The 12,975-nt window shown below is 38.5% G+C and overlaps 1 protein-coding gene across 4 annotated transcripts in view; it reads right to left on the minus strand.

Annotated features, from left to right (window-relative positions):
- Positions 1-12,975, minus strand: part of ABCC4 (ATP binding cassette subfamily C member 4) — a 146,977-nt gene that overhangs the window by 122,755 nt on the left and 11,247 nt on the right. For 3 of the 4 annotated variants that reach the window (XM_029960873.1, XM_018071273.3, XM_029960875.1), the window contains exons 2-6: positions 10,861-10,971; positions 8,572-8,692; positions 7,692-7,916; positions 4,078-4,167; positions 2,742-2,905 (exon numbers count right to left, since the gene is read on the minus strand). In XM_029960873.1, the coding sequence (XP_029816733.1) occupies positions 2,742-2,905; positions 4,078-4,167; positions 7,692-7,916; positions 8,572-8,692; positions 10,861-10,971 (711 nt within the window). The remainder of the gene's footprint in view (positions 1-2,741; positions 2,906-4,077; positions 4,168-7,691; positions 7,917-8,571; positions 8,693-10,860; positions 10,972-12,975) is intronic. The other variant, XM_029960874.1, reaches the window with a different exon arrangement.

The following is a 12,975-nucleotide window of genomic DNA, read 5'->3' on the forward strand; positions in this document are numbered from 1 at the left end:
AAGATGATTCAAAATAATAAAGTTAACAAAAGTTTCTTAATCAAAAAGGCTACAGTTCTCATAAACCAATTTCTCAGTTTTCCTGCTGAAATGTTATCATAGTTTAACAATCCTTTTTCAGATTCCTTTAAAATGTTCAAGAGGTTGGGGCAGGGGTGCTATTTTTCTTTTTTTTTTTTTTAAGTCACACTCCTCTACACTTCAATAAGCATATTTTGTACATACATACCAGAAGCCACAGGATCAGTAATATTATATAATGGCTTCAAGTACACAGACATCCAGTGCATTGACAATTAACTTACAGCAGAGAAAGACATGTCCCCGGTTTTAAAAATATTAAGTTCAGAGTACATGCAGATCAGTCTGACTGCAAAAGCCATGCTCACACAGCATTATAAGAGTGCAATAGGAAAGGACCTAAAAATTCTTCAACTGTCTGAGAAGTCCCCTCTATAATACTCATAACCATTCTACATTAAGCAAGCTGCAAAATTCCTTTTTGTTTTCATGAGGCATATTTGGTGGGTTTTAATCATGTCTGACACAAGTTACATATAGTGGTTCTCTTAAAAATTATAAGGGCTTTAAATGAGACTTTTACAGTTGCATGGCAAAGCAGTAAAAGGGTTGAGCTCTTGGGAATAAATATATCTAAGTTGTCTTCAGTCCAATAATTGAACTACTTCTCAAATAATATATTATTAGGTCATGTGTATTTTGCAAAACTTCCAGTACTTGTGCAAGTAAAAGCAATCCTGCATATTACAGTGTACACCATTCCACAGGATACTCAGTCCATCTCTGCAAACTCCTACAGCACTGCAGCCAATGACTGCATCACGAACTGGTATGCATATGTGCTTACAAGACTGAGTCATAAGTACAGTGCTGAATAATAGCACAAATTAGCTGCCACACCGAGCGTGCTTGGATTTTAGCAAAAGCTTTAATCCTTAAATTACTTCTTCATAGGCTGATTTCCTTAAATCCATGCAGATTCCCAGCAACTGCCATGTGAAAACACTCATCATTAGACAGAGCTGAAATCTATTCCAGTTTTACCATTAACTCCTTCTGTTCACTGCACACTCACAAAGACCTGTGCACATGGAGACCAGCAAAAGCTTTTCTGGTTAACAAATTCTTTTCCTTGCACTGCATCCAAACAAGTGGCCATGGGTACAAAAACCCAAATCAACATTATATTGCCACTGATTCATTTTTAAAATACATACCTTCAAGAAAGAGATTTTTGTCACCTTGTTGCCTGACCCTGAACAAGTCCCTTACTCTCTCTGTGCCTCAGTTTCCCATCTGTAGATTAGGGCTATTAATGTTTACCACCATGGATAAGACACTAGCTAAGCACTAAGCATTTTAACTACTGACTCAAGCCTCAAAACCTCAAAAACTTAAACTAAAAAAAACACCAACAGTGAAGTAGATTGATACTTATGCATGCATATTGCACATGCAGTGAAAATGCACATCTAAGAATATATTGCAAGTGCTCTACAAACAGGTTTTATCATTTAAAAAAACCTAAGAATTTGACAGAGAACACTGAATGAATCATTATTTGAGAAACAGCACGTGAACATTATTTTAGAAATAGTACATGAACATAATGACTGAAGACTATCACACTGGTTGCAAATAGAAGGAATTCTACAAGTTGGCTTCATTTTGTAATTCTCAGCTGTCTCTTCATACCCAGCCATGCAATGGCAATGCCATACTCAACAGGTGTGGGAAACTTGTCATGAAATACAACTAGAAAACAACAGTAACTCACTAAAATAAGCTTTACTTATCAGAAGAGCTAGAAGGAACCCATTCAACAAAAGATGCAAACAAAGATGCATAACGCTTGTAAGCATGTGTACACATATGTTTCCAAGTAAAGGAACACAAAAATGTTTCCATTAAGATGCAAAGGCCATTTATAAACTCATTATGTAAGTATAGCATGATTAATTACATAAGAAACAGAAAAGAAACAGAAAACTTGGAAGCAACAGAAAAGAAACAGAAAACTTGGAAGCAAGAATTTGCCTCAACAGTCCCATCTCAGGTAAGTCTTTTTTTTTTTTTTTTTTTAGGAAAAGTCACAGAAAAACAAATTAAATTTGTCTGATAATGGAAAATTACTGCGAACTCTTCACAGCCTAGAACCTTACACTCGGAAGCCTCATACTGGCATCAAAACCACCATCATATTTTTTTTCTTCCTTTCTCTCTCAGTTCCTTTCCCATTTTTCTCTCAGCACCTTTGTCATGAAGGAGAGACAGCAAGACCTTTGAACACAAAACTTTCAGAGCTTTCTGCTGCAACTCCTATATCATCCCAGTAAGTAAAACTTAGAGCAGGGCTGATAGTATCGCTTTTACAAGTAACCACTCCCTAAGCACCACTGCAGGAAGGAGTTACACAATTCTATGCCAAGACCTACAGCAAGGTAGCTACAGAAATAGCCCAATTCTTTTAATGTACTGGACATCTAATGAGTAGCAGATATTCTCTGCATGTTTGGCAGACAGACCACTTCAAGTCCATAAACAGGAATTCAGACATTTCGCATTAGCAACTATAAAAAAACACTGGCAAAGATAAAAGACAGTGCAAAAATCATCACCAGAAACAAACTGATTTCAGAGCAGTACTCTACCTCCATCCAGCATGAATATTTTTAAACCTGTGACAGAAAACACATACAACCCAAGATGTGCAGCCTTACCTGAAGGAAGAAAAAAGCCTCCCAATGCAGGTCTGGACAGGAAGAAGAATAATCAGAACTGCCATTCCTGCAAGACACGATGGCCCTATTTCCATCCAGAGAAGTACTGTTACTGCTACAGCTTGAATTGGTCCAGCCCACAAGAAGTGCAAGAAAATTGTTACCTAGACAAATAGTTAAGAATCAACTGTTAGCTTTTGGTCTTAGCTAAGAAATTTAACCCTAATAACACTGAGGAAGCATTTTTGCATTCAGTGAGAATTCTGCACCAGAGAGCTAAATGTACATTTAGCTGTACAGAAAGTAAACAAATGCTGATTTTGTTTTATCTTCATCACCAAAACTTCTCTGAGTTTAGAAAAACAGCAGGAAAATATTTAAGGGGAAAAAAAGATATGTTTTGCTCCCATATTTTAAGGGAATATATCTCTTCTTAAGATGCCATCCAGAAGAGTCTTGAGAGGTGGGCCCGTGCAAACCTTGAAATTCAACAAGGCAAGTGCAAGGTCCTACACCTGGACTGGGGTAATCCCAAACATAAATACAGACTGGGAGGAAAACATATTGAGAGCAGCCCTGGGGAGAAGGACCTGGGCTGCTGGTGGATGAGAAGATCAACACAGGCTGGCAGTGTTGATCTTCTGGGCTGCAGCCCAGAAAGCCAAGCATGTCCTGGGCTGCATCAGAAGAAGCGCTGCCAACAGGTCAATGGAGATGATTCTCCCTACCTGGAGTACTACATCCAGCACTGATGGACATGAACCTGCTGGAGCAAGTCCAGAGGAGGGACACAAAGATAAACAGAGGGTGGGAACACCTCTCCTGTGAAGACAGGCTGAGAGAGTTAGGGTTGTTCAGCCTGGAAAACAGAAGACTCCAGGGAGACCTTATATCAGCCTTCCAGTACCTAAAGGAGGCCTACAGGAGAGCTGGAGAGGGACTTTTTAAAGGGGCATGTAGTGATAGGACAAAGGGGAATGGCTTTAAACTCAAGGAGGGTAGGTTTAGGTTAGCAAAGTTCTTCACTGAGGGGGTGGTGAGGCACTGGGAGAGGTTGCCCTGTGAAGCTGCGGATATCCCAATCCTGGCAGTGTTGAAGGCCAGGCTGGATGGGCCTTTGAGCAACCTGTCTAGTGGAAGATGTCCCTGCCCATGGCATCGAGGCTGGAACTAGATGATCTTTAAGGTCCCTTCCAACCCAAAACATTCTATGTTCAAGACACAACTAGAAGAAATGTTCATTAGAAACATTTAAGCATCAGTTGTAAACAAAAATTCCTTAACTCCAACCCCACAATTTCTTCAGCCCATTGGAAAGATCTGTAATACTTCTTACCTGATCAAATTTGTTCACATCATTTGACAGAAGATTTACTATTTGACCCGTGGTAGTTTTTGCCATAGCTACATTACTAAGACGAAGTGCCTAAAAAAGTCAGAACAGTTTTGAATTGTCACAGCTTATAGAGCACTATACACCTATACACAGAAAACTCAATACACAAATACAATTCCGGGGTAAAAGCTGAAGGCACATCTCAGATTTTGCCTGAAAGTATTGAGGCATAGTAGGAACCTTAGATAACGCATGGGTTAGGTCTACATATTCTGAACAAAGTCCTGAAGAAAAGAGTATTAAGAAAACAACTGTGAGAAGTGCTATAACTACCTTCACGTCTGAAGTGATTGAAAATGGGAAAATACCGACACAGCAAGTCACTAAAACTATGCAAAAGAGGGTCTAACTCTTTGTGGGCATCGTTTTCCCCCTCAGTATGAGTATCTGTACAAAACAGGAACAGAAAACTCCACCCGAAGGTCAAATTAAAATCAGAACAATGTTTGGCCAATTGCAAGAATTCTGTTTCGAACAAGATCTGAGAGAAGGCAAAAAACAAACACCCAAGTCATTTATTTTACACTATCAGTTCTTGCTAACACTGCAAACAGTGCTTTCTGCTAGAAGGAAAACACAGGTTTGTAGCACAAGTTAAAAAATATACAAAACATGTTTTTCTCTACAGGTGGTTTCCTCCTCCAAAAGACGTTCCATTTTTAGGCAGTGCACATCTACTTCTCCCTGTCTGAACAGTTATTATTAGGATTCCTTTCTGATCAATAATCAAACCCGAAAAGCACTAATTGTTTCAAAAATACTGTTTCAGAATTTTGAAACAGGTGGAAGAACATCAGCCATCAAAGTACTATACAAAGCATCATTTCAAATGAAGTCCTGAGGTTCACCTAAGCCATCAGGAAAGACTGCTGGTGTCTTGCTAGAGGCTCATGGCCTGGGTCTGTGTTGGACCTGCCACCCAAATCACCTTTCTGACTTCTTCCTAACTATTTCAGACACAGGCAGCAAAAACAGTTTCAGTATGACTCTGAATCCAGTTCCTTTTAACAAAGACGGTCTCAGGAGGAACCATGCAAGCATCTGAGCCAAAAGGAGGGTGCTCATCTGTGACCCATTTGTCTTCTCAGGGAAGAGACAGCCATTCCCATTGTCAGTGCCAATGTAATTTGAGTCTCTCCTTGCCTTCATTCTTGTTTTTGATTCTTTTTTCTTTTTTTTTCAAGTGAAATAAGCCTTACATTTTCCTGGTTGAATGAACCTGTCTACACTGTAAAGTATACAGAAAGAAATGGAAACACTGAACACAAAGCAGCAGTTTTACTTACATAACCAATTTCTACCAAACAGTCCTGTTTTGGTACCTTCTCCTTTCTACAACATCCAAAATACAGCCCCCCATGAGCTGAGGAAAATTAACTCTATACCAGCCAAAGTCAGTACACTGACCTCAAAGAACTTCTAAAAGTTAAGTCTCAAAAAAAAAAGGCGCAACAAAAACCAGCTTCCCATAAGTCGGCTTTGGTTTCAAAAATTAAGATTGTGAGTCATGGGACAGATTTCATTTTAATTTTTGTTACAAGCTCCCTACGTGCATCACTAATACTTCTTACCAGTCACAAAACATCTTAAAAGTTTGAATACAGGGCTTTTGCAAATTAGATTTTAACTTTCCAGGAAACAAAAATATGGGTCTAAAACTTAAGAATTATGAGCATTTGGAATTCTCCATTAAGGATGCTCTCTTATCCAGCCTATTCATTCTTGCAAATCCAAGATTTTATTTACTACAGCAATTAACCAACTCGGCAAAAGTGCTGGTAAATTGGCATCCAAGTTACTTCAAAAGCCTGTAGGAGGATAAAGTGAAAGTATTACTTATCTATAAGCTGTGGATAACAAAGACAAATTATTAGAAAGATTTATCAATGTTCTGCTGTGACCTCGGCCTTCACCCTCAGGAGCAAACATTAATGAGATGAGGGGAGATAAATTTTCCATTGAATACCATCTCTAGAAATAGGGGTGTATATTACAAACATTTCTTTTCCAAGCTTCTAAGCTAGTATCTACACAACAATTAACATCACTATATATATATTTTCATTAATTTCAAACTGCATTTTGATAATCAGTTTAGTAAATTAATACCTTAGAGAGATGTTTATTTACAAGAAATCAGTGTGTCATGTTAGAGCCAAGTTCCCAGAAGATCATTTCCAAGGTATCAGAAGGGGGAGGAGAATAAATGTGTGCATGAAAAGCAATCACAACTTACAATGCAGACATTTTCTCTCTCCTCACTCTATTGCTTTGCCCAGAAACTTCACATGACCTGTACAAATAGTACAAGTGTTTGTCTTAAACAGATGGTACCTATGTTTAATGGTTAAAATGATGTGGATTTCTTTACATTCCAAAGAAACTGTACTGTCCTGATCCCTTCAATTAAGCTTTTTGCTGAAGTAAGAACTTGCAGGCCACTGTTTTAGCAGCACTAAAGCTGGAAACATAGGGCATTTTCCCTTTCAGTATTGTCAGCTGAGATTTTTGCTCGCTCAAGGAGAGCATTTCATACTGGATGTTGCTCAACTCCTTCCTGAAGGTAATACTCATAACTTCTCTTGTTCCACTCTCCCTCTGACAGCAGCCCTGACTCCTTCTGTAGTTGAGAAAAACTATTTCTTGATCAGGACACACAGACAGCAAAGAAATCACTACTCACTGAACATACATCCCTTCTCACACTTCATTGGTTTTAATGGAGGCCTGCAGTACTACCACAGTAAAATCAGTAAATTATACTAAAAAATGGCTCTACCCTGCCTTTAGGATTCAGCTTAAATCTTAATCATGTCTCCTCTACCTGCTTCTCTCTCCCTTTTCCCCCAAACAGGAGGGATACTAAAGGTGAAGATGCCGAGCCTTCCTGCCAGCCTGGAGGGTGAAGTGGCATTCCCACAGAACTGCTGCCGCTCCCGGAGGGAACCTGATGGATGCCCCAAGGGAGAGGGGCAGCCTCTGATCTGCAAAGGAGGCAACTTACTAATTCTACTGCACTGATGGAATACAATATAAATAAATCCCACTATTAACCAAAACAGGGGTGGGGGGAAAATTGGAGAGTGAAGCAATTAATTCTCAGGCAACTGAGAGTGCTGTAGCGGATGATGACATCCAAGCATAACATCCCCCTCGGGATCGAACTGCAAGGCTGTGTAACTGCCAGCACTCCCTGGGAGCTCTGCCCCTTTTCCTGCTATATGCTGATGCCTCTTAGAGCTCCAGCATACAACCCTTCCACAAGCAACTGGGGGGTTCCTCTTCAACAGCACCAGCAGGCATAAAAAAGCACCTCCTCCAAGACTTTAGTGCTATTTAATTCACCACCTTCACCAGCAAGACTGAAGATGTCGTTCAGACACCGTGTTACCAAAGAGAGTGTAAGGCCTGACACGTTAGCATACATTACATTTCTACAAATGAGCAACTTCAATAGAATTGCAACCATCAACACAACAAATAACTGCATTTTTTAGCTCCCATGATGAAAAAGCTGTCGAATACCAAATATATGTCTAAACAGGATAGCTTACCTTCCGATAAATCATATGACACATGGCTACCCTCAGCTTCATGCCAGCCCGCTGTACGTGATAGAAGTACAAGTGGTGCATTATAGCTAGAATAAGTGTGCACACAGACAGAGCAGCTGCATAACAATATGCGAAATTCAAAGCTACCTCATCTGAGGAATCATAGGTTTCAAAAAAATTAATAATTTTTCCCAAAATAACTGGTTGAACTACTTTGATGGTTTCCTGAAAGAAAAAGAAGGGGGAAAAGTATTAATAATTTCATATCACACCATGCTACCCAAGTTTTTGTAAGCAGGCAAACAAGTGCCAAATACTGCCGCAAGTCATATCCCTTATTATTTTGTCTTCATTGTGCTCTAAAGTGTCACGCCAAATTTTATCAACACATAATCCAAAAGAAATATGTTCCACATTAAAATTTAGCTGCAACCTTAAAGAGAACTATTTCAATTACCAAAAAAACCTTTGATGTTATAAAAATTGCACGACTGTGTATTACACTTCCATTTTTAAAGATGACAGTGTGCCCTTTACAGCCATTTACATAGAGCAAAAAACCCTCTTTCTATTGGGCACCTTCCTCAGATACATAAAATACAGTTAAGTCTTACAAAGGAAGTCAGTGGCTTGCAATGCCTCAAAAATAATGCACTGAAATCAGCTGTTTCATATCCACAACCCTGCAGTTATGACTCATTATTTCAGTCTCTACAGGGGTATAGGTCTGTTTTACCTCTCTGAGAGAGTACATAAACATTACCAGGTTTTCTGAATAGTACAGCATTAAGTCACCAGTTCATACCACCCAATCTATGACTCCAAGTTTTAAATTGCTGTCAGCCATGAAATATGTTCCATGGCATTTTACACCACTTACCTCAATCATTGTGAAAACTCCAAGAACTAAATAGGACTTCCAGAAACAAAGAATAATGGCTTTTGTTAAATGTGGCGTTTTTCCTCTCTTCTTTGCTTTTTGCACCTCTTTATCCCAGTACCTGGCAAACAAAGCACAAACATATTGGAGGATAGAACGGAAATCACAAGGCAATTACCTAGAATAAAATATTTTCTGACTTAAAGTCAGATTGCCATGGTCAGCTTTATACAATCAAATAAAAAAAGAGTTAACAGACAGTCATGTCTTCTCATTCACATAAACCCTTAGTGCTTAGTATTATAGGTCTATCTGCTCTTGGTTAATCACAAGCCATTCACCACTGTTGACTATTATCACCCTGGACACATTTGCTGATGAGGAGACCTTTCTTTACTTCTTCTCCTCTCAGTTCAGAAGTCACTCACATTACTTAAGAGCCTATGTTATATGATCTTCTGATTATGGACTAAACCAAGGCAGTATAGAGTGTTTTAATCTTCCTATAAGCTCTGCCCTTTCCCAGAAAGGTTGTGATGCCCAACCCTTTCTCATATCTGTCCCTTTCTTTTTTCTACCACATGATTCAATAAGGATGTGCAGATATGGAATTCTGTCACCTAACACTCCACACATCCCTCTGAAGGCAAGGATTACATCAGCAGAGTGGCAAAGACCTCTGAATTACCACATCTGCTCACAAGTAGGACACGATCTGTTCGCACAAAAATCAAAAGTTGAAGACAGTAATAACAAGCATGATATTAACAAGAAAGTATCAGAATTTATGCATATTTCTTAAAACACACTGCTCTCAGACATGATGCTCCCCCTTTCCTCTGGAGGCTAAATATTTTCAGCCAACCCTCTGACCTTGCTAGTTTGAGGGCTGAAATGAGTCTAAGGCATGAAGCCAGTTATTTGCAACAAAGCACACAAGTTCAAAGCATACAGATAAGAAAACATTTTTTTATTTTTACCCTCTTATTTTTTGTTACAAGGATTACAGAGTTATTGTCTATAGGTTTCAGAATCAGAAATGAAACTCTGTAGATTCTATGGGGTTTACTGGCTCAAGAGAAATTTATGAATTCTCTGCTTCTTGGTCAAGTACACCCTTTTTTTTTCCTACGTGCTGTATTTTCTACCATTTGCTGACTCATGGGAAGTGTGTGCTTTTACTGCAAGAATCGTTGCAAAGAGTTCATCTTCCCTTACAGCAAACTCCCTGAAGACACAAATAAGGAATTTGGCAAAGCTCTCCAGCTACAAAGACTTTAAAAACAACAACTCCTACGAGCTTATCACCTACCCTCTTTCTTCAGTTAACTCATCCAGAACAGGATGAGGTAAGACCCAGTCAAAACCTTTAATTTCTGGATTCTTTTTACTTTTTGAAGAATGTCCCAACCCCATCAAATTATCAGGAAAGCTGATTTACTTTGTTTTCAGTATAAAGGCAAGAAACAAGGCCACACTTTCCTAATACACAGGCCACCTTTTATTAGCAGACACCTCTTCCTCTGATATTTAACTAAACATTATCTGAAGACAAAAACCTTCTCTGTTGCACAGTTCAACTTGCATAAACAGCCAGCCTTTGAAGATATTTCACTTAAAATAAAAAGGTAGAACCTCCTGGGTCTGTAACAACATGAATTATAGTATGCAGTCCATGAAAAAGTATTTATAACAAAATAAAGACATCTCTGAGATGCAAGCTTTTAGCTGTTCAAGGCATTTTATCCACTTTACCAGTGAGTGGCGTATTTTCAATATAAATATATTTATATGCGCACATGTATACAGGGTACACAGTTGTCACTTAATTCAGTTTGCACTCAAACCCAAAAAAAACAAAGAAAAAAAACCCTAAAACTCTTTTTACCCACTTTTATACAGAGCAATTTAAAAAGTTTCCACAGGTATTTTAGCACAGGCAAGAAGACTCACACTAATTTATTAAGAATTACTGCAGTAACAGTTGATGAAAAGTCTTCTTTTCCAAGCATTCTGCAAAGTATCAAATTAATTATAAATGACATAATGGAAATACTCTAATACACTTCCATTATGTGTAACTTGAAAAAAACTGAAAAGTTTCTATGGCAAACAAGTTCTCTTACTTCTTATTACTCTTAATTCTTCAGAATTTTTAACCTTGTTAAATTTTACAACAACCTCTTTTAATTTTAGAAGTAAGACTCTCACCTTCAGCAGAAAAAGATACAGTGAAAGAGAACAATTGTCCCCTTCCAACCCAAACTATTCTATGATTTTTCTCCTTACCACTGCAATTCCTCTCCAAGTTTCTTTGAGGAATCTTCTGGCAGCACTTTATACATATCATCTTCTTCAAGCTTCCGTTTATGGCCAGTAATAAATAAGGGATTCAACCACCTAGTTAAATACAAATTATTAATAAACTGATCAGCAGACTAAAAGAATAATTACAAATTAATTTAATTAATTTACCCCTTTCCTTCCTCCTTCTGAATCACTCAACATCCATTTATTTTACTGCACTTTTATTTAAGAATTAAGTCAATCCCTATTTTACAAATGGGAAAGCATTTCCTATTTCCTAAAGCTGTTTATGCCCCAGAGCACCTTACTCCCAGGCATCCAGACAGCCAGCACAACTCTTCTTGGCCTTAAGGCAACTGTTTTCTTACAGTGTTTCCTTATACTCAAAAACCCCCGAACTTAATCTAACTATTAAAATATTGACAAAAATAAAATTGTAATACATAATAAAAGACATTTTTTGAAACATTTACTTGACAAGAAAACTAGCCGCTGTTCAACTGCCATCTTGACAAGTATTAAAGGTCAGTAATTTAAAGACAACCACTCAAATGTAAAATGGGTAAATAATGTATTATTACTAGATCTCAGCTATGTCTGGAAATATAAACAGAAGCACGCTGACACGATGTGCAGATTCAAAAAAGGAAAGTACTGTCTAACAGTTTAATTTCCTTAGCGGACAGATTTTCAAAAGCCCTGTATTTTATGAGAGCACTGTGTTGTTAGATCAAATAACACTATCAGAGAATAGCAAGATTGGCTTTTATGCATCCAGATCCTTCTTCGAAACCGAAACACAGGTCAAGGAGGTCCAAACACTTTCAGCTGTGCTTCACAGAGCCCAGAGATGCATGGCAGAAAGCACCAAAGTGACCAAGTTGCTCATGAGACGAAGCAAAATAAAATGACACATCTGAAACAGGCATGGCTTAGTGGGAACAGGGGAGTTACGGAACTTGCAGTTTTCCACTGTGTCTGTCTCTCTATTGAATCCATGGTATTGGTTTCCAGAAGAAATGTGGATTTTGGCACTCAGGCTTAGTTCCTACAAGTAATTTCTCAATTGGTCAACACCATCAAAACCATGAAGTCAGAGATGGATCTGTTTTGGAAAAAATACTCTTGTACTCAAGGCAAGCTGTTTGATCTCAATTGCCTGTGAAAGTGCTTAGTTTCTGATAATTATTCCCCAGCTTCACCAACACAGTTCTTACACAAGCATCTAGTGCACTAGGTGAAGTGTATTATTTTCTGGAAGGCCTACATATGAGAATTCAAAACTGGGACGGTTTACAACAAGGGCATTTATTTATTCATGACCACAATGATGGTTATGAACACTTACCAACTAGCTTTACATTTCTTGCTCAGACATGTTCCAACTATATTTTGTATACACTGGCTTATAAGCAGTTTGTTGATTAGAGTGGGTGGAGGACCAGGTTGAACCCTAAAGAGGGGGCTCAGAGAGTTTCTTCAAAGATAGGACTGTTGCAAAAACCTTTTTCCCAGGCTCCATGGCAAAACTCCATGTAACAAATGAGATTAATGGTGTTTTTCCTTCACTACTTAGCATGTTAGCACAGTGTTTTTGTGACTCATTCAAAAATTAAGTCTCTGTCTTCAGAGTGGCACTTTGATGCCTAACAGCCCTTTTTAAACTCTTCGAGTGAATACTATTTATGTGAGCTGTTAACTCCTCAATGTATGTTAAAAGTACAATTAGAAAGTACTTGTCAGACAAGTCTGTTACTTGGATTGTATGGTCAAATAGCATCAGCACCCAAATCACTGTCACAACTTCCCTACAGCCCCACGGCCCCTGACAAAAGGTCTTAAAGAAGAACTTCTGCCTGGTTTGACACAAGGAATCTGCTCCGTTGAAACATTTCTTCTTTGGCCTCCATTCTTGCAGCTGACCACAGGTAAAAAGCAGAATTGATGCAAATAACCTCAAGGCCATTCAAATAATTGTTGCCTGCTGGACGAGAGAGACTCTTTGCTCCAAGACAGAGGGTTATGGGAAAGATCTGCAGACTTCAGTTGACTCATGAGACCGATACCAAGTGTTCCGGCTCTTGCAACATCAGTATT

The sequence above is a fragment of the Manacus vitellinus genome, unplaced genomic scaffold (assembly GCF_001715985.3).
Source record: "Manacus vitellinus isolate BGI_N305 unplaced genomic scaffold, ASM171598v3 scaffold_2_pilon, whole genome shotgun sequence".
Taxonomy (NCBI): Eukaryota; Metazoa; Chordata; class Aves; order Passeriformes; family Pipridae; genus Manacus; species Manacus vitellinus.